The sequence below is a fragment of the Phascolarctos cinereus genome, unplaced genomic scaffold, assembly GCF_003287225.1.
Source record: "Phascolarctos cinereus isolate Bilbo 61053 unplaced genomic scaffold, phaCin_HiC Scaffold_4;HRSCAF=312, whole genome shotgun sequence".
NCBI classification, from domain to species: Eukaryota; Metazoa; Chordata; class Mammalia; order Diprotodontia; family Phascolarctidae; genus Phascolarctos; species Phascolarctos cinereus.
The window spans coordinates 566,976,113-567,002,263 of NW_027555847.1; the positions used below are offsets into that span (position 1 = coordinate 566,976,113).

General features: G+C 37.4%; 1 protein-coding gene across 1 annotated transcript; it reads left to right on the plus strand.

Annotated features, from left to right (window-relative positions):
* Positions 1-233: 233 nt before the first annotated feature.
* On the plus strand, positions 234-17,609 carry EEF1E1 (eukaryotic translation elongation factor 1 epsilon 1). Its single transcript, XM_021009915.2, has 4 exons — positions 234-386; positions 4,411-4,611; positions 8,429-8,524; positions 16,811-17,609. Exons 1-4 carry the CDS (start codon positions 300-302, stop codon positions 16,949-16,951), a joined length of 525 nt encoding a protein of 174 aa, XP_020865574.1. The 5' UTR covers positions 234-299; the 3' UTR covers positions 16,952-17,609.
* Positions 17,610-26,151: the final 8,542 nt, after the last annotated feature.

The window sequence follows — 26,151 nt, forward strand, 5'->3', positions numbered from 1 at the left end:
TTCCCACACCCTGGTGCCACCGCAACGCCTCCCTAAACCAGCGCGCCAGCGCCTCCGCTACAGTCGCTTCACTTCAGAGGAAAGCCCCGGAAGAAGCCCAAGATAAAACCCACGTGGCCGGTACCTCGGCCCCGTCCCGGCCCTTCGCTCCGCCTCCTCCGCGAAGGCACGTCCCACACGCCCCCCTCCGCCCAGCCAATGGCTGAGGGCGCTGGGGCGGCGTGCCTTACGTCACCTCCAATACGGAATTTCGTCGTTTTCCGTGCCCCGCTTCTTCTTCCTCGGTTAAGACCACGAAGATGGCGGCGGCGGAGGACCTGACGTTGCTGGAGAAGTTGTTGGGCTTGAGGAAAGGGAACAAATACAGCGCTCAAGGAGAGCGCCAGGTGAGGAGGCACGAGGGGGAAGAAGTGGCGTGAGCGCGTGGCCGGTTCTGACGAAGGGATGGGAGGGCGCGAGGTGCGCCCGGGAGCGTGCTGCTTCCTGGATTGCGTGAGCCGGGGGTCCCCACGTGTGTGGGGGGGGAGCGGCGCGTGTTCCCTCCCCTTCCTTCCCTCCCGCTCCTTCGTCTAGCCCCCCACCCCAACCTGGGTGGGGTGGGGGTCACTGACCTGCAGCTGCCGCTGGAAACTCGTGTTCCCCGGAGCCTGGGAAGATGAAATTGAACGGGGGAGGGGTGCCTACCTCATCCGTGAATTTTGTTTGAATGCAGACAAGTTTTTAAGCCTTTATTTATGGCTGAAAATCACCCCCCCATCTTTTATTTGCTATTTCATATGAGACGTTTCCTTCCTTTTGGAGAAAAATAAAAAGATGAAATTGATTCCCTCCCCCGGTTAAATGGAAGTGGGCCCTAAGCTTGCCGTAATTATAGTAATAGCATTTTTTTAAATAAAGCTCTAAGTTTTAAAAGCGAAATATATACAGAATCTCATTTGATCCTCACGACGAACCCTTGTAAGGTAGGGTGCTGTTATACCCATTTTGTAGATGAGGACAATGAGTCCGAGATGGGTTGAGTGACTTGACCAGGGTCACACAGCTAAGTAAATATCTGAGACGGAATTCCAGCAGGGGAGAGGGAATCCTCTTTTACAACGTGGAGGGAAGGTATTGGACCCTCTAATTTTCGTCTGCACAATGTTGTTAGAGTTGCTCAAAGCATGCTTTATTAAAAAGCAATGTACTAACGACTAAGGTGAATGGACTAATTCGTACACGGCATTTATAGTAGCTTTGTGGTGGCAAAAAAGTGGAAACGGGGTAGCCCAGTTACTTGGGGAATGGCTGAACAAAGTGTGTATGTGAATGTAATGGAATCCAAATAGTGCTGTCAGAAAGGAGGAAAACAATATGAAAGACCCACATAGACTTATGAACTGATGCAGTGAAGTGAGTAGAGCTAGGGGAGCAGTTTGTACTATATAACACCAGTACTACAAAAGAGGACAATTTTGAAAGACTTAAGAACTCTGATCAAATAAACGTTTTGGATTCATGATTCAGAAGGATTGATAAAGAACACTGCCCACCTCCTGACAGAAGTGATAATGAGTTTTTAGATGTAACCAATGTGGGAATGTTTTCTTTCACTATGCTTATGTGATATGGGGATCCTGTGGGGTTTGGGGGGGGTTGTTTTTTAGCAGTGAGCTTAAAAAAGATTTTATCCTTAAATGTTCAAAGGGTACGAACAGGCAGTTTTCAGATAAAGTAATCAAACCTATCTATAGTCATATAAAAAATGCTCTAAATCGCTATTGATGAGAGAAATGCAAATTAAAACAACTCTGAGGTACTATCTCACGCCTGTCGGATTGGCTAGTATGACAGAAAAGAAAAATGACAAATGTTGGAGGGGATGTGGGGAAATTAAAACACTAATGTACTGTTGGTAAAGTTGCATGCTGATTCAACTATTCCGGGGGACAATTTGGAACAAGGTCCAAAGGGCTATAAAACTGTGCATACCCTTTGATTTAGCAATACCACTACTAAGTTTGTATCCCAAAGACATAAAAAAGGAAAAGGACCTACATGTACAGAAATATTTATAGCAGCTCTTTTAGTGGTGGCAAAGAATTGGCAACAGAGGGGGTGTCCATAAATTGGGGAATGACTGATGTGATTGTAATGTAATATTATTGTGCTTTAAGAAATGATGAGCAGGATGCTCTCAGAAAAACATGGAAAGAAATAGCAAAACTAGGAGAACATCATATGCAGTAACAACAATATTGTATGATCTATGAATAACAGCTATTCTCAATGATACAACGATACAAGACAGTTCTGTAGTACTTAGGACAAAAGGTTTCATCTACCTCCAGAGAAAGAACTGATAGAGCCTGAATGCAGATCAAAGCTACTTTTTCTTTACTTTCTTTTTTTTAGGGTTTTTTGTTTGTGTTTTCTTTCACCGAATGTCTTACATGGAAATGTATTTTGCATGACTACACATGTATAACCTATGACAAATTGCTTGCCTTCTCAATGGGAAGAGGGAAAGGAGGGAATTTGGAACTCAAAACTTGAAAAAAAATGTTAAAAGTTGTTTTACATGTAATCAGGAAAAATAAAATATTAAATAAGAAAAAAAAATGGCATCCTGAGATCTAGGTTCTAGTCTCGGATCTGCCAGTTAACTAGCTTGCTGATCTTAGTTGAGTTATTTCATTTCTCTGGAACTTTTTTTTTTTAATAATGTACAAAGTGAGTGATGGGAATCTTGGGATTATAGATTGAAAGCTGAGGATCTCAATGGTCACGTAGTCTAAAACCGTCATAGTATAGATACAAAACAGATCTGGAAAGGGTTAAGTAATTTGTGTAGGAATTAAACCCAACTTTTCTACATTTATTATCCTTTCTCCCTATATATACTTGATGTCTTTGTACCCCCAATGAGTGCCCAACCCTGTTCCATGACGCAGAGTTCATTTTTTAGAATAGTCTGTGCCAGGAAACTGTGCTAGGCACTGGGGATACAAAGACAAAATAGTCCCTGCCCTCAAGGAGTTTATGGTCTATTAGGTATCTACATTCTGTATAATTAGGTGACATTATAAGAATATTAAATAGAAGTAGTATGTGGTAAAGGAGTAGTGTGTTGGAGTTAGAACCAGAAAGTTCTGGGTTCAAAATCTGCCTTTATAGACCCCTAGCTGCATTAACCATGATTTGATTACTCCACATCAGTATGCATCAGCAGCTCCCTGGGATTTAACTGCTAAGTCTGTGTCTACTTCCCCTGGTTTGTTCCTCCAAGCTGATGAAATCACATGGCTTAAAGCAATAGTGTGGAAAGGTCTTTCATGAAATATTCAAGAGTATGTAGGGCTGCAGAGAGATAAAGGATTCTACCTTCATAGTATCTATTTGCACCCAGCCAGTCCTTCAATTCTCACTATAACCCTCTAGTTTAGGACCTTATTTCTTCCTTCATAAACTATTGTAATGGCTTCCTAAGTGATCTCCCTGCATCCAGTACATTCTAAACGTTTCTGCCTAAGTAATCATGTAACTCCTTTAACTCAAAAACCTTTACTAGTTTTCCCCTATTGACTTCTGAATAAAATTCTGATCCTTGCCTTCAAGACTACAATTCTACTACAATTTATCTTTCCAGCTCTGTTCCATCTGACTTCACTTCTCTATGTTCTTGTCCTATGCTTTTTCATCTTTATGCTTTTGCTTATGCCATCCCCATGTCATCTGAGACTGTTGTCTCAGCCTACCTTCCCATTTCCATCTGTTTCAGTCCCTCTGTTTAAAGTCCATCTTATGGGCTACTTTCTCCATGAAGCCTTCCCTGAGCTTCCTCTCTTTTAACTAAAGTGAGCTCTAATTTTTCACATCCTGGACCTTTCATTTGTACTCATCACACTTTACTGTATTGTGCTTATTTATGTACAGGTCTTTTTCCCACTTTTAGATTGTGGGCTTTCTGAGAGTAAGCTTTGTATTTAACTCTGTATACCTGACTTCTGCAATACGACAGTACTTTGCACACTGGAGACCCTTAAATATTTGTGGAATTGAGTTGAAATTTAGAGTTTTAGTTTCATTATCCAACTGTTAATGACTTAGTTTCTCTGTGCTTTTTATCAGTTTTTTCCCCCCCGATTTATGAGGAAAATTTGCTTCAAGAAAAACCTGACTTCCAACCCTGCCTTAGATACCTATAGCCACAAGCAAGTTACTAAACCAGTCTCTCTGTACCTCCAGTTCCTCATGTGTAAGAGAATCAGTACTGCAGAGTTCTTGTAAGGCTCAAAGAAGAAAATTATATAAAGCACTGTCATTAGCTTTAATTGACAGTGATTTCTGGATACTTGAAAGGAGGAATTAAGTATTTAGTCATAATAACTTCTTGTAGTTTATGTGAAGGATTTTTATTTTTCCTTTCAGATTCCAGTCCTTCAAATGAATAATGGGCCAAGTTTAACAGGCTTAGCTACTATTGTAGCTCATCTGGTCAAGCAAGCCAACAAAGAGCACCTGCTGGGAAACACAGCAGAAGAGAAGGCGCTCGTTCAGCAGTGGTTAGAATACAAAGTAACTCAAATTGATGGACACTCCAATAAGGATGATATCCGAAGTATATTGAAGGTATCGATCATTTCTTTGTCAATTAGAATAAATGCATATTTTTAAACATGGTTTTACTTACTTAGAAACAGATAATACTATGAAATAATCCTATAATTAGTTCCTATTTATATATTGGCAAAATCAGTGAACCAAGATCCTAACCATTGTGTTTTAAACATAAATGTTTTGTTCATTTTATAAAATGTTATGTAGTAAGGCATTTAAATAGAAGCATTGTGAGAAATGGAGATGGTTTTTGATTAGGAGACTTCTGAAATGTATTTATTGTTGAGTCAAAACGTATCTGTATGTATTCTCTCTCCCATACACACACTCTCTTACACACACATACTCACACTCTCAGGTTATGCTTATTTTCTGTTATGCTGGCTAAAGACTAACATTGGAATTTATCTTTTTGTAGTCAGTAGTTATGTGTCCTCATTTTCTGAATTTAATGCCTTATAAAATACTTAAGCATAATTCTAAACTTAAAATTGTTGTATACACCAGGCCAGAAGATATTATCACTCATTCACATGGAAAATGTCATTTAAATAATGAATTTGTTCAGTTAGCAGACTTTTGATACCTTGAAAATAAAATACAAAATATTTTGCACTTACATCTGATGATGTGCTATTCTTGGATATACATGTGTAACTTATTTTTTATTAGTACTCTGCCCATATTTCAGCATACTGTATATAACCCTAAAAGCCAACTTTTCATTAGTCAAATGGGGTATAAATGTGTCAGGCTTAACACATCTTAATTTATAGACTGCTTTGCACTTACTAATAGAAGCAGCTTAGGTGGTGCAGTGGATAGAGCCCTGGACCTCTACTCAGGAAGACCTGACCTCAGATACTTAACAGCTATGTGACCAAGTATAAATCACTTGGCCTCTGTGTGCTTCAGTTCCTCACCTGAAAGATGGGGTTAATAATAGCATCTACCTCGCAGGGTTATTGGGAGACAATATTCGTAAGGCACTTAGCACATATTAGGCACTATATAAATGCTAGCTATTATTATTGTTATATTATGATGATAATGGTGATATCACTACTGCTTGATATTTGAATACTTCTTTAAAAATCACCCAAAGCGTATACCCTACCAATCTTGAAGTATCTTTTATATCTGAAAAAAGTACATCATATCATATGTGTCTTCTCTGTTGTCGGCTTATAGTGAAATGTGGGTAATTTCTATTACTGTAGATCTTTCATAAAATATTGTGGTCTTCACTGACCTTCAGAGGGTCCTACGTGCCTTACCTCTATTGTGTAAAATGTTGTAAAGAGCTTTTATTACTGATTTTTTTAATGTGCTATCTGATAGTGGATTACCACCAAACAGAGCCTTTCCCCAACCCTGTCCTGTCAGTATCTTGACAAAATCAAGGGCACAAACATTTCATAACCCAAAAGAGAAAAGCATTAAAAATAACATTTCTCTTCATATTTATAATTTCCTATTCTAGACTTCAAAGGGATATTTCAGATAAAAGATATGTAGAGGAATCACGCATGAAGATGTAGAAATGCCTTAAACCATAAAGCTTTCTTATCTTTCTGAAACCATAATTAATGTTAATAGTTTGTAATTTGTTACATATCTGAAAATATGTAGAATTTGTTCAGGCACAAAGTTAACAAAAGGAACAAAGTGAAATCAGCAACATAAAGACAAGCAGACTTTGATTTTAGTATCTTAAATTTAATTAGGGTATTGTATAAATGTATCTTTTAATTTGTGGAATTTATTTTTCTTTTCTGGGAAGATACCTAAAATCTTTTCCAAAGAGTACTAGCTCTGGCATTAGAAGACCTAAAAACAAAGCCCACCTCAGACATACCTGTATGATCCTTGGCAAGGGCCTTAATTTCCTCTTTTGTAAAATGAGAGAGTTGGATGAGGTGGCTGTTGAGGGCATTCACACTTATTGTCCTGTTTTCCAGAAGTCATGACACAAAGAAAAGATATAGACACTAAGGAGATTCTTTTTTTTATGTCAGGGCTTTCTAACCTGCTTACTTCTCAGGCCAGAAGATATTATCACTCATTTACATGGAAAATGTCATTTAAATAATTTGTCCGGAAATTTTTATTTAATCATTTGCTTTCCTAAAAAGAACAATTTTGCTATTTGGTATAATGTCAATGTTTTTCACAGCTTAGAAAGTACACACTGTTCAAAGCAATAACTACTGCTGTTATTTTTTTCCTAACTAATTTTATGGCTACTCCAGAAAAACAAACCAAGACAAAGTTCTTTTATATATCAAAACTGTGCATCCTTAGGAGATCTCTCAATTCTACAACTTAACTGAGGAAATTTCCTGAAGACATTTAGAATATTCTTTTCCTGTCCTCTCAATTTTTCTTTTGTTTTTGCTAACCCTCCTGCGTGTATATATAAACTTATCATTCCTCCTTTGCCAGATCTTTTCTGACTCCCAACAGTCTTGTTTTCAAGACTTTGGAACCCTTTGAAAGCTTTATACTTTTGAACAGAGTCAAGAGCTTAACTCTGTAGACAAGCTCATAGTCAATGAGACAGAGTTCTACCTGCTCACGTCCTCTTTCAGGAAGTATGCAACAGTAGATAGAGACAAGCTAAATTCTTAGAGTAGAATCTTAGTGTCTTATTGCTATTGACTGTGATATTCTGTCCATAGTACTTTCTTCCATTGACTTCTGTAGTTTTTTTTTTTTAGTGAGGCAACTGGGTTTAAGTGACTTGCCCAGAGTCCCACAGCTAGGAAGTATTATGTGTCTGAGGCTGGATTTGAACTCAGGTCCTCCTGAATCCAGGCCCAGTGCTCTATCCACTGCACCACCTAGCTACCCCAGTAGTTTTCTTTAATCTTGAAGAAATCTCTGTAAGAAACCCTTGGGAAGGTCCTGATGTATAGTGTGTTGTAGCCTAACTGCAAGAAATGTAAAACATTTCTAAAAAGTACATTAATATATTGTCATTACACTTCCTGTTCTGTGACACTGGGAGTTTTGATGCCTAGTAAAACCATTTTAAAATAAATTAGTGGGAGAGACAAAAGCATTTTTCAAAAAAAAAATTTGAATAACTTTTTAACCTCCTTTTTTCTTCCCAAGGAATAAATTGATTTTTCTTCACTCTGGCCTATGTAATATTATTGCATTTAGGTTCAGGCCTATGTAAGTTTTTGCCTTCTAACATAATTTTCACCAAAACAGTCTTTGGTTTCTCTAAGGGAGCCTTTTGCTTGGGGAGAATATTGTCCCACCATGTAAAAATATGAACAACTTTTTGGTATAATGTAACTTTTTCATTGTCAGAGAAGTCTTTTAAGCTTCGGAAAATATGGGGAGTTTTAAGAGTTCTAGAAATAAAAAGATCTTTAGCTTTTTCCATGGTTGCCAATTTAACAGTGATCAATATGCCATGGAAGTCCAGAAGGGAGCAGAACAAAAGTATATGCCTCCCTCACACCAAGTCAGTCAGCATTATTGGAGGATCCTAACATGTCATTTACTAACAGTGTCTATAGCATTGGCATGACAGTCTCTTTGAATTATTTCTAATGAGCCTTCATTTATAAAATAAACTTTGTTCATGTGTTAGGGGGAAATTAAAAGCATTTGCTAGTGGCTATTTCTTTTTAAGTTCGTTGAAACTAAGAGTGGTGAGCATATAGTTTGCAAATTTCTACTTTTTTTCTGTTAATGTCAAAAACGGATGTTGAGTTGAATTTCAGAAAACATGGTCTTCCTAAGTCATTAAGAGTGCATCATTGTGTTGCCAGACTGCTCCTCTCATTGTAATTTGTTAATTTTTCTCTTTTAGGATCTTAATTCATATCTTGAAGATAAAGTCTACTTTGCTGGTAATAATTTTACTGTAGCAGATATTTTATTGTACTATGGACTTCATCGTTTCATAGTAAGTATTTCCTAAAGTTTTTGAATGCTTAACAAAATTTTGAAATAATTTTTCTTCATGTTGGTATTTGTCAATTGAATTTATATCAACAGGATTAATTTTTGCAAGAAAAATGAAAGATAGAAGGAGAATGTTTGCACAAACATTATCTCATTTGATCCTTACTACAGTCCTGCAAGATAGATGTTATTATCCTCATTTTACAATTGTAGAAATTGATTCAGGCAGAGATTAAGTGCCTTCCCTGGGGCCACACAGCTAGTTAGTGTCTGATGTCAGATTTGCACTCAAGTCTTCCTGACTCCAGACCCAGTGTTCTATCCACTATACCATCAGCTGCCATTAAAAAGAGAAGGAAAAAGTTACATTTATGATGAAGATACTATTTGCGTAGAGCCTGAAACCACATACTTACAAGTGTTTTCCTCCACTTTATCTCATATGAGCCTTATGAACATATTGTAAGGTAGGCAAGGGCCCACTTTACAGATGAGGAAACTGAGGCTCAGAGAGTGTCTTGATCAAGGTTATAGGGTTAATAATTATTGTACTTTGTGAACTTAATGTGTACTTAATCTCTTTGCATTGTTTTTCACTATTTTGAACAAAAGAGTTCAGATTTATGTGCCTTTTTAAGGTGTAGTGTACAAATTTTAGTCTCAACGCTGCAGTCACTAGCTATGTGAGTTTAATTCATCAATTATTTCTTTGAGGCTCCATTTTCCTTATTAGGCACTGTGTACCAGGAGCCCAGAGCAAAGTGATCGTGGCTAGGTGCCTCATCAAATGGGGGTCTGGATTAGGGACTCACAGTCAGGAGAGTAGTCCTCTCTTATACAGGGAGGTTGGTGACATTGGCATGGAGAAATCAGCAGTGTGAGGAGTGGAGCTCTAAAATTCAACAGTTCTTTGATTTTAGTACAGAGAGATAGCAGATAATCTTCCAGCTCTATAGGTAGCATTTTGAGGGCAGGACTTGTGTATTTCACATCTTTGTATCATTGTATTTAGAGTAGTACCTTATACATTGTTGAATGAACTCAAGCTTTTTTCTTGTGGTTACAAATGAGGGAGAGTGATGTAGTGGTTAGAGTGCTAGTCACAAAGAAAGACCTAGTAGTGTTGGCAGTGTATCTCAGGGTAGGTCACATAACATCCTTTCAGCATCAGGCAGTTCTTTAAGATCGACCATTAAGAAATCTGAATTAGTTAAAGGTTCCCATACTGGTGAAATCACAAATCTTTGCTATTTACTTTCATGATTCATGGTGATAGCAAAATTCAGTTTACTGAGTATTTATTAGGTGCCAACTACCTAGCATGATGGACAAAGAACGGAACAAAGTATAATGTGTGGATATTTTTCCAGAGGACTATTACAAGCTCATTGTACAAGTCACAGCACATGAAACAGCACACAGAACAACAAAAGTACTAATTTATGGTCAAAATAAACATGTTAGTAGAGGAGAGAAACCTGTAAAAATTGTTTTATCTTGGGCATCTGAGAGAAGTCTCGCTGGTTTTTTGTTTGTTTTTTTCGGTGAGGCAATTGGAGTTAAGTGACTCGCCCAGGGTCACAAAGCTAGTAGGTGTTAGGTGCCTGAGGCCAGATTTTAACTCAGGTCCTCCTGACTCCAGGACCAATGCTTTATCCACTGAGCCACCTAGCTGCCCAAGAATCAATCCTTGATTTCTCTAACTCTCATTCCTATCCTACTTCCCCTTGAGTAGAATACTTCTTTTGAAAGGTCATAGCATAGTATGGTAGACATAGTTTGACCCAGGAGTCAGGAAACCGGTTTCTGGGCATGGCCCTGCTGCTCAAAAGTTATGTGACCACAAATGAGTCATTCAGCTTCTCTGGTCCTTAGCTCCTTCATTTGTCAAATTAGGAGCTTTGATTATATTTGAGACATCTTAGGTGGCTCAGTGACTAGAGTGCTGGACATGAAGTCAGGAAGACCTGAATTCAAATCCTGCCCCAGGTAATTAATAGTTTTGTCATCCTAGGCAAGTTACTCTTTCACCATTAGTTTTCTCATCTCTAAAATGGGGATACTAATAGCACCTATTTCCCAGGAATACTGTAAGGATAAAATGAAGTAATATTTATAAAGTGTTTTGCAAATATTAATGCACTATATAAATCCCTAACTATTCTTATATGATTTAAATTGTTTACTTCTAAAGAAAATAAATATTTCAAATGATAGTCGTGGTTTCAATTAAATTTATTAAAATTTATGTGTAGTTATTTATAATATTAATAAATATTATTAAATACCTATCCTGAAGTACTGTTGGGCACTGGCAATGCAAATGTAGATCTGACATAATCTGCTTTCAGTTATTAAGATCATATGGGGGCAAAAACATTTACACAGATAATGAGGGGAGAATGTGAAGTGCTAGGGAGAGGTCACATATAGTAAGATGTTTAAAAGGGAAGGGTCACTTTTTACAGGTGGGTCAGGAAAGGATTCATGAAAAAGATGGTTCCTTAGTTGATCCTTAAAGAAAGGGAGTGACTACAGTGGGGAAAAGGAAAGGAACAGGCCTCTATTAAGCACCTGCTTTGTACCAGGCACTATGCTAAGCATTTTGCAAATGTTATCACATTTGATCCTCAGAACAACTCTATGTGATAGATGCTATTTTACAGCTGAGGAAACAGAGGCAAGTAGTGGTTAAGTTACTTGCCCAGGATCACACAGATAATAAATGTCTGGTGTGAGATTTGAACACAAGTCTTTTTGACTTTAGACCCAGCATTCTATCCACTGTACCATCTAACTAACTGCCTCTGTGGTGATGTGGAAAGGAATCAGTTCTAAATATGGGTGATATTTGAGCAAAGTCATAGAAATAGGAGTAGGAAGGAAGAAAATGAGGTGGAGTATGTGTGTTTTACTCTAAAATATAGTATAAAGGTGGAATTCAGGAAAGGCAGTTTGGCACCAGATTCTAAAGGGTCTTGAATTGCTAGAATCCGGAAATGGGGGAGCCACTAAGGCTTTTTTTTTTATCATAACAGTGCATTAGGAATGTTACTTGGTGGGGCAGCTGGGTGGCACAGTGGAGAGAGAGTACCAGCCCTGAAGTCAGGAGTACCTGAGTTCAAATCCGGCCTCAGACCAAACACTTGACACACTTACTAGCTGTGTGACCCTACGCAAGTCACTTAACCCCAATTGCCTTAAAAAAAAAAAGGGAATGTTACTTGGGACAATGATGTGAAAAGGAATATTCTGAACTCAGAAGGACGAGTTAAGAGGTTATTGCTATAATCATCTACAGAGCAATTGGAGGGAGGGAGAAGGAACCAGGACAGAATCTTAGGGGCACCCGTCTTTAAGGGGAAAGAGGAAGATGAAAATAAAGAGAGAAAAAGGGAAAGGGAATGGTTAGGGAAATAAGAGGAGAACTATGAGAATGCATGTAGTGTCACTGATCCAGTAAAACGTTATGGGATGGGCAGTAGTGTGAGGTTTGGGACTGAGGGGTGGGAACAGAAGTAGTGTAAAGGTTATCTCCTGACTCCAAGTATTTTCATTGTCTGTTTCCCACACCTAGAATGTTCTCCCTCTTTATCTGTCTCCTAGCTTCCATCAAGTCCCAGCTAAGATCTCATTTTCTACAGAAAGCCTTTCCTGATCCCCCTTAATTCAAATGCCTGTCATCTGTTGATTATTTCAAATTTATCCTGTATTATAGCATGTTTGTACACAATTGTTTGCAAATTGTCTCCTTCATTATACTATGAGTTTTTTGAGAGTAGAGATTGTCTTCAACTTTCTTTGTCCCCAACACTTAGCACAGTGGTTGGCACATTAGTAGGTACGTATTGACTGATTCACTACAACATGTCCATCAAGTAGTCAGTCATCTAGCCTCTTCCTGAAGACCTCCAAGAATGGAAGGTCATCCATTACACTTTTGGACAAGTATAATTGTTAGAAAGTTTTTCCTGATTTTAAGGCTAAATTTACCTCTTTTCAGCATCTACCTGTTACTCCTTCCTTGTTCTACCCTGTAGGACCAAACAAAACAAGTAAGTAAATCAGGGCAGTGAGGTGGCAGTTGGATGGAGCACCAGCCCTGGAGTCAGGAGGACCGAAGTTCAAATGTGGCCTCAGACACATAACACTTACTAGCTGTGTGACCCTGGACAAAAACAAAAACACAAACACAGAAGTAAGTGAATCAATGAGCACTTCTCAGAGGTCTATTGTATACCATGCCAAATGTTGGGGATACAAAAACAAAAGCCATTTCCCCAGTGGATAAGCAGTCAAAGGCTATGAGCCTCACCCTTAGATTTGAGAAGAGTAGGAGAGGTGGAAGGACAGGAAATTTTGATGAGAAAGGGAAATTTCACCTTCAGCTCAGTTTGATATCAGAAGTCCTTGCAGCTGCGAATAGCAGTACACACTTGTTATCCCTGAGGCTGATGGATCCCTTGAGCTCAGGAGCTTCTGAGCTGCGGTGAGCTGAAGCAAATCAGATGTCACCAATATAGTGAGCCAGACGGGGTGGGTAGACAGTGTGGGCCCACCTCCTATCACCCAGTAGTAGGCTGCTTGAGTAAGGGTAAACTGAACTAAGTCAGAAGTGACTACTGGTCAGAACTTGCCTATCAGTAGTGGTACTGGCCTGTGAGTAGCCACTTCACTTCCAACCTGAGCAAGAAAGGGAGACCCAGTTGCAAAAAAAACAAAAAAAAGACAAATAACCGAACCTTATAGCCATGACTATAAGTTCTTCAGGTTGTAGAATCATTCCGATTACTGTCCTCTTCCAGTGAGGCTGAAGAAATTCCCTACAGGCTTTAATTCCCTTCTCTTCCAAATCCTTTTCCATTCCATACGACTAAGGCAGAAATATTTTTAGAGAGAGATATTTGCTAGGATGAAACATTGATTGTCTTTTTCAGTCAGAAGAAAGAAATTATTTCCAGGATAACTTCTTTTTTTTTTTTTAGGTAATTAGGGTTAAGTGACTTGCCCAGGGTCACACAGCTAGTAAGTGTCAAATGTTTGGTCTGAGGCCGGATTTGAACTCAGGTACTCCTGACTTCAGGGCCGGTGCTCTATCCACTGCGCCACCTAGCTGCCCCTCCAGGATAACTTCTTGCAATGGAATTCTATCAGGTAGCTGGTGATGCTGGTGGGAAGATAGTTCCTATCCTTTATAACATTACAAGATTGACTAAAATTTGGATTGGAACTTAGAACAGAAATAAGTAGAAATAGAGTTTTAAGAGAGAATCTGTAAAAAGAATATAGGAGCACTATTCATAAAAGCCATAGCAGAATGTAGCATTGACCATTCCAGCTTATATAAAAAGCAAGCTAGCATTTCATCCTAACATGGTCATTTGGAGATTTTTCTTACATTTGTGGGAAAATGGTAAATAAGATTACGCTCTTAGGGCCTTTAAAGTTGAAAATAATTGCAGAGTGCTGTTGTAAGTAATATGGAAGGATTAGGAGCAGCTTGTCAAGTTACCATATATAGACATGTTGGCTTGTAGTTGAATAACAATGATGAAATGGTAATTAAAAACAATAGATTAGATTATACTATTAGAAACTAATCCTGCTAAAAAGGCAAAATATAAATCTGTTGTTCTAAGTGAAATGGTAGCTCAGGGAATCCCATTAAGAAAAAGTTCTAAGTTTTCATGTGTTTAAAATCAGACCCAGCTAAATATCTTATTTACAGTAACCTCCTGTTTAATATGTCTATGTAGCAAACATTAATGGGGGAACAAATTATGGTCCATCTCATTGTTTACTTTTCTCAGATTCATGGGACAAGCAGGTAAATCAAACCAGTGAAACAAAAGAGAAGTGGCAGCAAAAGCCTTTCTGAAATTTTTTTTTGTACTTTGGATCTGTTTGTAACTTTTACTCTTGAGACCCAAAATATGAAATTTTTATCTTGGAATACATTGATTGGTGTGAGAGCTTGTTACTTGATTTTGTTCAGTAGTGTTGAGATTTATTTCCACTTGGTTTGTTAAGTGTCTGGCAACAGTGAGGTCAGCCATCTGACATTTCCTGTGACTCATTCTGAATGTATGGTTTATCAACCAATTTTTAGAAAATACTTTGGCAACTCTCTTTAGTTTAAGGTTCAAGTCCAATTCAAAGAATAACTTTTGATTACGGGATAGCTAAAGAAAAAGGAAACTGACTTTTCTTTACAGTGTTTTGTTAATCATTGTAATGTCTGTTCTTACTCATCTTTTGGGAAGACATTCTGAATAGCATTTGTCACTGAGCATCAACCTCACTGGAAAATTTTATTTGAAATAAGGCATAGGAAAGTGAGTAGAGATTAGAAAAAATGTTAAACCTCTTCAAAAAGACACTAGAGAACTCTAAATTATAACATAACTGGCCAAATTTGGGGAATCATTTAAACACCTGATATTGTCAGATTCAAGTTTGGTTGAAACTTAAAGATAGTTCTATCTGCCAGAACTGCTAAATTGCTGAAATCAATATCTGTTTTATTTTATGCCCCCTTTTTTGGAAGTTAAGCCTTTCTAAACCCAATTTCACTACTAAATGTGCATTTGTAAAACCAAAAATCAAGAACAGTTTTCCAAATTTTCACATAGTTCTGCTTTTCAGTTCCTAAGCGAGTTCATATGTGAGAGATTTTACAATCACATTTGAATATTTAACAGATATTTATTGTGACCTATAAGGTATGAAAGATTTTGTAACACTCACCAGGAAAGTAAAAGTCAGCCTGTTACTTGATAATCTATAACTAATGAATTAGGAATAACAATTAATATCTATATAATCATGAAGTTAACTGTTACTGAGAATTACATTTTATAAAAAAACATTCTTAGCAGGTGTAGTTCGCTATGTGTAATTCTGTTGGTACAAACAGGTGGAGAAATCTTCTTTTGTAGCTTTGCTGCAGGCTCATTTCCATGAGCCTCAAATTCATTTTGTTTTCTGAAGACTGATATCCAATAAAGGACCTTTGAAATGTGCTTCAATCTTGTTGTGAAACTAGCTACATACTATATTGCACATGTTTACACTGTTCTTGGAGAAGGCTTTGTTTATCTGATTCTTCAGACAGGATACCAAATTTAATATTTCCACATATGGCACTAGTGAATCAAATGTTTGTTGATTAAACTGTGGAGGAAGCTGGCTGTGCTCCTCATGCCTGCGGTTTGTGTGTTATTGCCTTTCTATCTTTACCCTCAACCTTATAACTCGTAAAGATGAACTCAAACATTTTCTCAAGGAAAATCCTCAGAGTCCTTTGTTTGAATTTGAACTCAATACTTACCTAACCATGCTGCTTCAAAATAACAAGTATTTACACCCCCATCCCACTTTTTATTGCATGAGTTTATTTAAATCAGATTCAGAGGCATTTTTCAATTCAAACGTTAATTGCCTTCTGGGTTACACTTTGTTAGGTCCTGGAGATACAAAGAAAAATGTTGTGAATTCTTCCAGTCCTTGCCATCTTATTTGGAAAAGGAGAAAAAACTGCAATACTCTTGTCCTGTTTGATAACATGTATTTAATTGTACTTTATTTATTTATTTTTTTTCTGGCTAGGCAATGGGGTTAAGTGACTTGCCCAGCGTCACACAGCTAGTAAGTGTTATTGTCTGAGGCCGGATTTGAACTCAGGTCCTTCTGAGTTCAGGGCTGGTGCTTATCCACTGCGCCACCTAGCTGCCCCTCAATTGTACTTTAATTTGAGTTTTTCACTGCTAGAAATAGTTTGTTCTCCTCTCATTTAGCATCGTTCATTTGACATAACAACTGGTTCCAACAGCAGTTTCTTATGAGTTGAGTACTATGGCAAACTTTTGACTTTAATAGACGTGAACATTTCTCTCTGGATTATTGTATTCTACTCTTTTGTTAGGTAATATTTTTGGAGTTTAATATGCTTATATTAAGTTTGCCAGAAACACTTTGGGAAATCAGTCTTCTAGCCTGAGAAGTAAGCTCCCTTTTCCCCAGGAATCTCACCTCTTCCAAAAGCTCTTAGAGCTTCTACATCTTCTCAGGACATGGCTTTGCTTCGAGCTGGCAGTTGATGAGCCTCCTTGCATCAAACATTGACTTTGAACTGAACAAGAAAAAGAAAGCCCATGCAGACCTCTGCCCAGTAGAGGTTGGAACGTTAACTTTTATCTCAGTGGTGGCCTCAGGGAACTGGTCTTTGCAACTTTCTATCTCCTATTCTAAAATTAACTGAGCTTATGTAATATCTATTTGGTTTTAGGTTGACCTTACATTTCAAGAAAAGGAGAAATATATGAATATGTCTCGCTGGTTTTCTCACATTCAGCATTATCCAGGCATCAGACAACATCTGTCTAGTGTTGTTTTTATCAAGAACAGACTTTATACTAATACTCATTAGAAGATCATCAAGATTTCCATGCCATACGGAAGAGTAATTGAAAATTATTTAAAGGAAATGGAATTCTGGACCTTGTAATTAACTTAAATAGATATCCAATCCTTTGCAGGCTAGAAGAACTTTTGATAATGTGTCAAAGTATGTCTAAATGTTTAATTTGTTATTTAGAGTTTGCAGCTTTTTAATGTAAAAATGCAACTAGTTTTTAAAAACTTGAATCAGAATCAAGTTTTAAAATGCATTGTTTTGTAGGTGAAATTTATTTTGACGAAGTTGAAATCAGTGGCTCAGTCTAAATGTAAAAAGAGTCTACAACACTTTTAGTATTTGCTCCTGTTTAGCTATTTATTGACCTGTGTACCATATATAAAATTTCGTTTTTTTCATCCATGAATGTTTACAATAGAACTTAATAAATTGTGCCAAGGATACCGAAAGGGAAGAGAGATTTATTTGTTTGCAAATATTTATGTGATCTAGTAAATATGGTTGAAAAAAGTCTTTGTTTCTTTTCTGCAGTACACTATTCATTGGGGTGAAATTAAAAGCTGAATTGCCCTTAGGGGAAGTGGAGTGATACACATTCTCTTGAGTCCATGGATTTTGTTGTTGTTGTGTTTTATAAAATGCAATGAATAAAGAGAGAAGGATAATACAAGGAGATTCCTCACTGATTTAAGGTATAGTGAAGACTGAATTTTCTAAACCAAGTTGCATACTCAAGAGTATGTATCTTAAGTTAGTGTTAACATGAATAAAGGAGGACATCAATACATATCTATATAGCTTTGAACCCATATTAATAGAAAGTCTCCCTTTCAAAGTAGTGGCGTTTGAGTTCTTGTTATTCATTGTTATTTAATATTTTGACTACTATTACAATATGGAAAATATTCAAGAGCTGTCATGATAGAATTCTTAATGATCCCTTAATTATATTGCTGTGTAACTATCTAGAATGGGGATTCTTAATCTTTTTTTCTGTTACAGACTCCCTTAGCAGTCTGATGTAGTATATCAGTTCCTTTGCAGAATAATTGAAGGAAATAATAGATTTCAATTTAGAAGTTAGTCACTACAAAGATGTAGTTTTTCCCCTATCCAACTTTACAGTCCCCTCCCCAAATCAGTCTCCTAATCTTTTAGGGTCCATGTACCCTGAGTTAAAAAACCCCTAATCTGGAACATGTTTAATTTTCTAAAATGACATTTAAACCAGAAACTATGAAGTTTTATTACATTATAATCACAACAAATATTGGTGCCCAGTCTTCAACTTTAATTTCTTACCCATTTGTGAGATAAAAAGGAACTCCTTTCCTAAACAGCTTATGTTCCCCACACTCACTTTTTCACTGTATATCTTCCAACCATCTGTACCCCAAACTGAGGGAAGTGATGTTCTTAACTTGAAAGAGAAATCTCTTCTCCACTCATAGGGTTGCAACCAGCCAAATTCAATTGTTTCATCCATTCCCAAATTGAAATGCATTTTTCCTAGAAACATTGTTATAAATTGTGTTGAGATTCTCTGCTACTCTTGGTAAGATGTGTATTTAGGCTGCATTATAAATTGGCTATCCTTGGCACTTGATTTGTTCATTTCACTTCTGCAGTTTTCCTTGGTTTTATCAACTCCTTTCTTTAATTCCACCATGTAGGTAAAGACTTTTATTATCACCTGCCGGAGCAGTAGCTCCTAACTGGTTTCCTCACCAGATTCTCTTACCTGATTCCCAGTCCTGACCAATTGAAAGACACATCTGTTGTCTATTGAAAAATATCCTTTAAGGCCCATCTCTAATACTTGCTTCTATGAAGTCTACTCTGATTCTCTCCTCAGCAGCCAGAAATTCTTTAATTCTTTAGACATCCCATATCACTTACTATTTCTCTTCTCTGTCATAGAGTTATACAACAGATGTTGTATCTCCCTCCTCTTTCCCTTTTTTGCACAAGCTATGAGCTCCATAAGGACAAGAGACCATTTATAAATTTTCTTTGTTTCCATCTATAACATTGACACACCCTCAATCTCACATTCTTCTCATAATCCTTGTTATGGTTCCTAACCTTTTTAGATTCATATATTTTTATACTTAAGTAACACTGAGGAATACAATTTTAGTTACTTTAAAAATTTTATTTTGAAATAAACACTTAATTTATAGTTTTATTATGGAGTTATAATATCATGCTTTGTATTTAGTGGGACTTTAATAAATTAAACATTAAAATATGCTTATGGGTTTGTGGTACCCAACCCCATTTAACATTTCTTTGGGGAATGGTGCTTCTAATTTTGAAACAAAATTCCCTATTTAGATTTTTAAAGGCTTAGGGTACCAACAACACAAACCATACTGCCTAGAATTAAATCTAAAATGATTTCATTACCTTGCAGTTCATCCTAGTCATCTATTATACAAGTGTCAGTAAAGTTATAGATGACCCAACTTTTACTAGCCCTGATAAAGTTTGGTTTTAGATAAAACAGGCATACCATTTGCTAAATAAAAATGCATAAACATGAGTTGCATTCTCAGAAAGTCGAGTCACTAGTACATAGAATTACTTTGACCTTCATGAACAGGATGAATGACCTATTGATATCCACTGATTTAATGGACAAGATGAAACCTGCTAACATTCCACTTTTTTCTTGTCCTTTAAGACTTAAGAAACTCTCCTCTATCCCCTATTTTTCCCTTTAATTTCCAACCTTGATCATATTACACTACAATGAGGTGCTTTTTGACTGCTGCCAGATTTCATTCTTTGTCCGCTGTTTTCCTTGTTTCAGACAATGTGATCAAACTTAAAAATACCTACTCCCGAAGTTAACCAAGGCTAGAAGCTCTAAATCAAGAGTTAACCTGGGGTCCACAAACTTGTTTTGTAATATTTCAACATAAATGGTTTCTTTGGTAATCCTATGTGTTTCATTTTATGAATTTTAAAACATTTTCTGAGAAGAGGTCTATTCACTTCACCAGATTGCCTAAGAAGTCTATAACACAAAAAAGGTTAAAAACTGCTGCTCCAACATCTAAGGCTTAATATTAAAACTTCTGGCTAGAAAGCTGAAGAATGCCTGCTTTGGTAATGTTTTAAAACATAATACATGAAAAAATAATACCTAATACTTATGGCCTTCACAAAAGGAAATTCTCAAAGCTGATAAGACATTTTATTAGCTAAAAAGTACCAAAAGGCATGAGGTGTTTTATATCACTACTACATTCCCTAATGTAAGTCTAATTAACCTCATTTGATTTAACTTAGATCTTGTCACTGGCTTAGTGCTTATGCCCACTTATTAATGATTGATATGAAAATGCGCTAGATAGTGCAGTGAATAAAGCAACAGTCCTGTAGTCAGGAGGACCTGAGTTCAAATGTGGCACACTTACTAGCTGTGTGACCCTGGGCAAGTCACTTAATCCCATAGCCTAGCCCCCCAAAAAAAGAAAGAAAAGAAAATCAAGTTCACATGGAAAATACTTGAAAGTAATAACTAATTTCCACGAAATCCAGCAAAAGAAAAGGAATATGCTTCAATGTATCTATACCTGGCTGTATTCAACAATAGTCAACAAATATTAGATGTCTAATATGTGCAGAACATTATGCCAGGTTAGGCAAATTAGCTAAAACAATTCTCTTCATGCAGCTTATAACCTAGTGGAGAAAATATATACAACTTTAAAACAAAATGGTGATAAGTGCAGACAAAGTACTATGTGAGGTTTAATTAAGGGGAAGTCTTTATATGATAGGGTGTCGGGTAGAGCAGGATGTGATCAGAGGGGTTACATGAAGAAGGTGGTGTTTGAGCTGGTCTTTTAAATGATGGGTAGAATTTCAGTAATTGGAGAGCATACTGTCATTGAATTAAGAGTTAGAAGGATGTTTAATTCAACTCCCTCACTTTATAGATAAGCAAAAAGACAGAGGTAGAAAATGCTTGGGGTGCACACAGGGGATCTTGAGTAGTCCAGTTTAATTTGTGAGAAGTAAGCCCAGAAAGGTAAGAAGTCACTACTTTGTGGGACTTTTTGAATGCCAAGCATAGGTGTTGAAACTTTTTTGTTTAAGTATAGTACAGAGCCATTAGAAGACATGAAGAACTGAAGCAGATCTATGCTTAAGGAAGATTAACCTTTTTATTTAAAAAAAATTTTTTTACTGATATCTTTTGTTTTTACAATACCTTCATTTCCCAATGTATTCTGCTCTCTTCCTTACCCAAGAGTCATCTCTTACAACAAAAAGGGAAGACAAAGTTGTATAAAGTGGTACAAAGTATGCAACTGGTACAAGGACATATTATAAAGAGCTTTAAATGTCAGAAAGAGGATTTTGTTTTTAATCCTGAAGATTATATGGAGCCACAGAAGTTTATTGAGTAAAGGAAGGGAAAGTGATATGACCAGACCTGCACTTCAGGAATACTACTTTGGCAACTGAGTGAAAAGACAGACTGAAGTGGGGAAAAACTAACCAGCAGACTATTGCAATAGTGTAGGCATGAGGTGATAAGAGCTGCTGAAGGGTGGTAGCAATTTCAGAGGAGAGAGAGGGGCATATTCAAAAGATGGTATGAGCTAAAATTGGCAGGACTTGGCAACATTGGATATGGCAGGGTGGTGTGAGAGAGGAGTCAAGATTGGCATCTAGGTTTTGAGCACTGGTGAGTGGGAGGTTGATGGTATCCTTAGCAGTAATAAGGAAGTTAGGAAGAGGGGAAAGTGTAGGGGGAAAGATAATTCAGTTTTGGACATGTTGAGTTTAAAATGTCTAGTGGACATGCAGTTCAAGATATCTAACTGGCAGTTAGCAAAAAGGAACTGGAAGTCAGCAGAAAGGTTAAATAGGTGGAGTTGAAAATCATCAGCATAGAAATAACTGAATCCATGGGAGCTGATGAGAAATGGTATAGAGAAAGAAGAAAAAAGGGCCTAGGACAGCATCTTGAAAGATCTCCATGGTTAGCAGGCAGGACTTGGATAAAGATTCAACAAAGGAGAGGTTAGGTAGAGAAGAGAACCAAGAGAGAGTAACGTCACAAAAACCTAGAAAGAGGAGAGTATCAAAGAAAAGAAAGTGATCAATAATGTCAAAGGCAGCAGAGTCAGGAAAGATGAGGATTGAGAAAGGCCACTGCTGTCCTCCAGAAGCTCTGATCCCCAAGAATGAATGGTTTCTCTAAGTAGCAAATCCCTGTAGATTAAACCTGTTATGAGGTCCCCATGTCCCTTTATAGAACATTTCTCTCCCCATGGTAGTGTTCATCAGTCATACCCCTCCCCACTACTGAACCAAGATTCTCCCCTTTCTTTCTCCCCGTTTTAATCCCTCTCTTTGCTTCCTCACCAATTCTCCTATAGGCTTTTTTCTTCCTAATAGAATGGAGTTATCTTGTCATCATTTTCAACTTTTGACTTGATTATGTTATGTCACATATTCCTGTCCATCTTCTTCCTCCTCTCACACCTTTTGTTTACATTCCCATTCTGTAATTTATTCCCTCAAAAACACTGACTTATCTATAAGCGGGGTACTGGGAGATTTAGTTCATGATTTTCAGGCCTACTTCTTCACCAACACTTCTATTTACCTTCTGCCATCACATTTATTTCTTTTTGTACTTTTAGAAAGAAATCTGTTAATGGTTACTTTGTTGTTTTCCTTGGTTGCCATATTTGTTTACTTTTCTTGTATTTCTGTAATCTAGAGTGTTTGCACAACAAATAATTTGTTCAGGAGTTGTTTCTCTTCTAGTATTACTTTGTATGCCTCTTTCTTGTTGAACTTTCATCTTTTCTCATTGTTAGACAGATTTGTAGAGTATGTCACCTTGGGTTGCAGATATATTTTGCTCTTTGGAACACATTCCATTCCTTCCTGCAGTTTCTGGTGGGTGCAAAATAATCTTATGTTATACAAATTTCTTTTCCTTTATATTTGAAGGTCACTTGCAGAATTTATTGTTTGTCCTCGAAATGGTTAGTGAACTTAACCAGTATATGTCTTGGAGTTTGCAGCATTTTTTGTTTCTTCCTAGAGGCAACCTGCGGATACTTTCGATTGGTACTTTATTTTCTGTGTTTAGAAATTTGGAGCAGTTTTCTTGTATTGTTTCTTGCAGTATGGGGCATGAGTATTTTGATTTGCCATATTTTTCTAGGAGACCTATAATCCTTATTTCTTTGCATCTTGTCTTCAAAATCAATATGCTTTAATTTTATGGTGATTTTTTTAACACTTCATTGCTTTTTTCTTTTTTTCTTCTAGATTCTTTCATTTCTGTGTATTTTCATTAGCATTCAGTTATTCTTTTTTTTTTTTTTTTGGCTAGGCAATGGGGTCAAATGACTTGCCCAGGGTCACACAGCTAGTAAGTGTCAAATGTCTGAGGCCAGATTTGAACTCAGGTCCTCCTGAGTCCAGGGCCGGTGCTCTATCCACTGTGCCACCTAGCTACCCCCTCATTTCTCTTTTAAATCACTCAGGAATATTCTACTGTAGTTCCATGTTCTCTTGGGGATCCGCATGGTCCTCTGTCTCACCTGGTATTGATTCATTTTCCTTTGTCTTGTTAATATTTAATCATAGATGTTTGGACTCAGTTAATCTGAAGCCCCCAAATCCCTTCTATTATCAATATCTTCCCTGTTGGTTTATCTGCTTATCTTCAAATTCTTTAATTCCTCCTGAGATCTTAGGTAATTTCAGGGGCTTCTTTTCCCCTTATATCCCCCTCACTTTCTGAATTCTTCCTCTTTAATGCTGGTTCCCTGGGGACTGGACCTCAAAGCTGTCTCAGCTTTCTCCTATGCTGCACAATTCACATTTCACTGGCCTCATTCCCTGCCCCCCCCCAGTGATTTCTGGGGGTACAGAGTTGGCCCTGGCTGGATGTTGGGCCCAGTGCCAGGCAAGCCTGGCATCCCACTGTGGCATCCCAGCCCATTCTCTATTCTTCAGTTTGCTAGCACTATTGCAGTACAGAGAATTGCAGTCCCAGCCAAAGCAAGCTTCTGCCTTTGGTTCGGTGGCACTGAGATATGGGAGGGGTGAGGGATAGGTAGATTTGAGTTTTACCACAAGCCTGTGGGCTGGCTTCTATAGCCTTGCCAAAGTGTGGTGAACAGTGGTGGAGTGACTGATGAATGAGTATTAGGGATTAGATATTAGCCTTCTCTGCTGTTAGTTCATTGGGTTTTTAACATGTTAGGGTTCTTAGTAGCCTGGACACTAAAGATAAAGCTGAAATGGCTCTGTCTTTTGCACACAATTCCTATTTTAGAAATATTTGAAGGTTGTGAGGATCAGAGAAAACATCTAGTCCTTCATCTTTTTTGTCGCATCACTCTGTATGATTCTACTTGCTCTTTATATAGTTCATATATTTGTATCTGTACATGTTGTTTCCCTCCAAGTATAATGTAAGCTCTTTGGGTTTCATTTTTGTCTTTCTGTTCCTAGTACTTGGAACATATTACTGTTTGCTCCCAATTCCCCTTAATTCGAGTGCCTTCCTCTCTATTATTTCTAATTTATCCTGTCACAGCTTGTTTGGACACAGTTGTGTGCATGCTGTCTTCTCCATTAGATTGTGAGCTCCTTAAGAGCACGGGCAGCTTTTTACCTTTCTTTGCATCCATTGCTTAGCACAGTATCTGGCACACAGTTAATGCTTAACAAATATCTATTGACAGGCTAATTAACTGGTTGTTGCACTAAATAAAATTATCCATTTGGACCTTATTGCAATGTGTGATATAGCATTCTGAATCCTTACCCCAGTAGTTGGTATTCTTGAGTTTATTGAAAACTCATCCGCTTATGTTTGTTTACATTTAGGTATTGCTCGTCTAGTCTGTTCCTTTGCTCTCCTTTTCTGTTGTTTTTTTTTAACCTGTACCAAATTGTTTTGGTGATTATTACTATGTAACAGAACTTGACATCTAGTAATGGTAGGCTCCCTTCTTTCCTGCTTTTAAAAATTATTTTCCTTGAAATTCTTGAACATTTTTTTCCTTCCAAATGAATTTTGCTGTCAGTGTTCTAGCTCTCCTTGATAGTTTGGTATAATATTAAGTCTGTATAATAATTTAAATGGTTTCTTTTTTATTATACTTGATTACCCTTACCACGAACAACAAATTTCTCTTACATGGTTTATCCTTTATTTCTCTAAAGAGTATTTTGTAGGGGCAGCTAGGTTGCTCAGTGGATAGAGCACCGGCCCTGGATTCAGGAGGACCTGAGTTCAAATCCGGCCGTTGACATATGACATGTACTAGCTGTGTGACCTTGAGCAAGTCACTTAACCCCTACCAAAAATAAATAAATAATTAATTAATTAATTAGCAAGCAAACAAATAAATGAAGAGTATTTTGTAGTTCTACCTCTATATCTTAAGGGTATTTTCGCAAGTCAACTCCCAAATATGCTATGCATTTTTTACTTCTTTTGAATGGAATTTCTCCCATCATTTCTTCCCTCTTTTTGTAAGTGCTGTACAGAACTGTTGATGACTTTTGTGGATTTGTCTTATATAATGCTTCATTACTGAGTTAGCAATTCTTGTGATTAGTTTCTTAGGTCTTCTAACTAAATCATCACTTGTGACTACACTATCTGTGAAATTGTCATTGTGGTGAACTACTGATATGGGAGTTTTCCTTTCTGGCTTCAAGTTGGGACTGAATCCTACCTCCACCCAACTCCTAGTTCAACAAAGTCATAAGCTGTAGGGGCAGCTAGATGGCACAGTGGATAGAGCACTGGCCCTGGAGTCAGGAGGACCTGAGTTCACATCGGGCCTTAGACACATAACACTCACTAGCTGTGTGACTCTGGGCAAGTCACTTAACCCCAATTGCCTTACCAAAAAAAAGCAAAAAATAAAATTTTTTTAAAAAAGTGATAAGCATATGGCTGCCATTGCCTTGCATATCCTTTCTTGAGTGTGACCAAGCAAAAACCTTGAGATGGATGTGCTCAGGAAGTAACCTTGTAAATTTAAAAGGTCCAGAGGTCTGGGAATGTAGTGGCAGTAGGGTTAACTAGAAAGACAGTGGAGGTGTTGCCCAAAGTAGAGGTGACTAATGCAAGAGAAAACGTCTGCACTGGAGAGGATAGCCACCAACAAGAAGAATGGCTCAAGCCCAGCCCATTTTATCAGCAG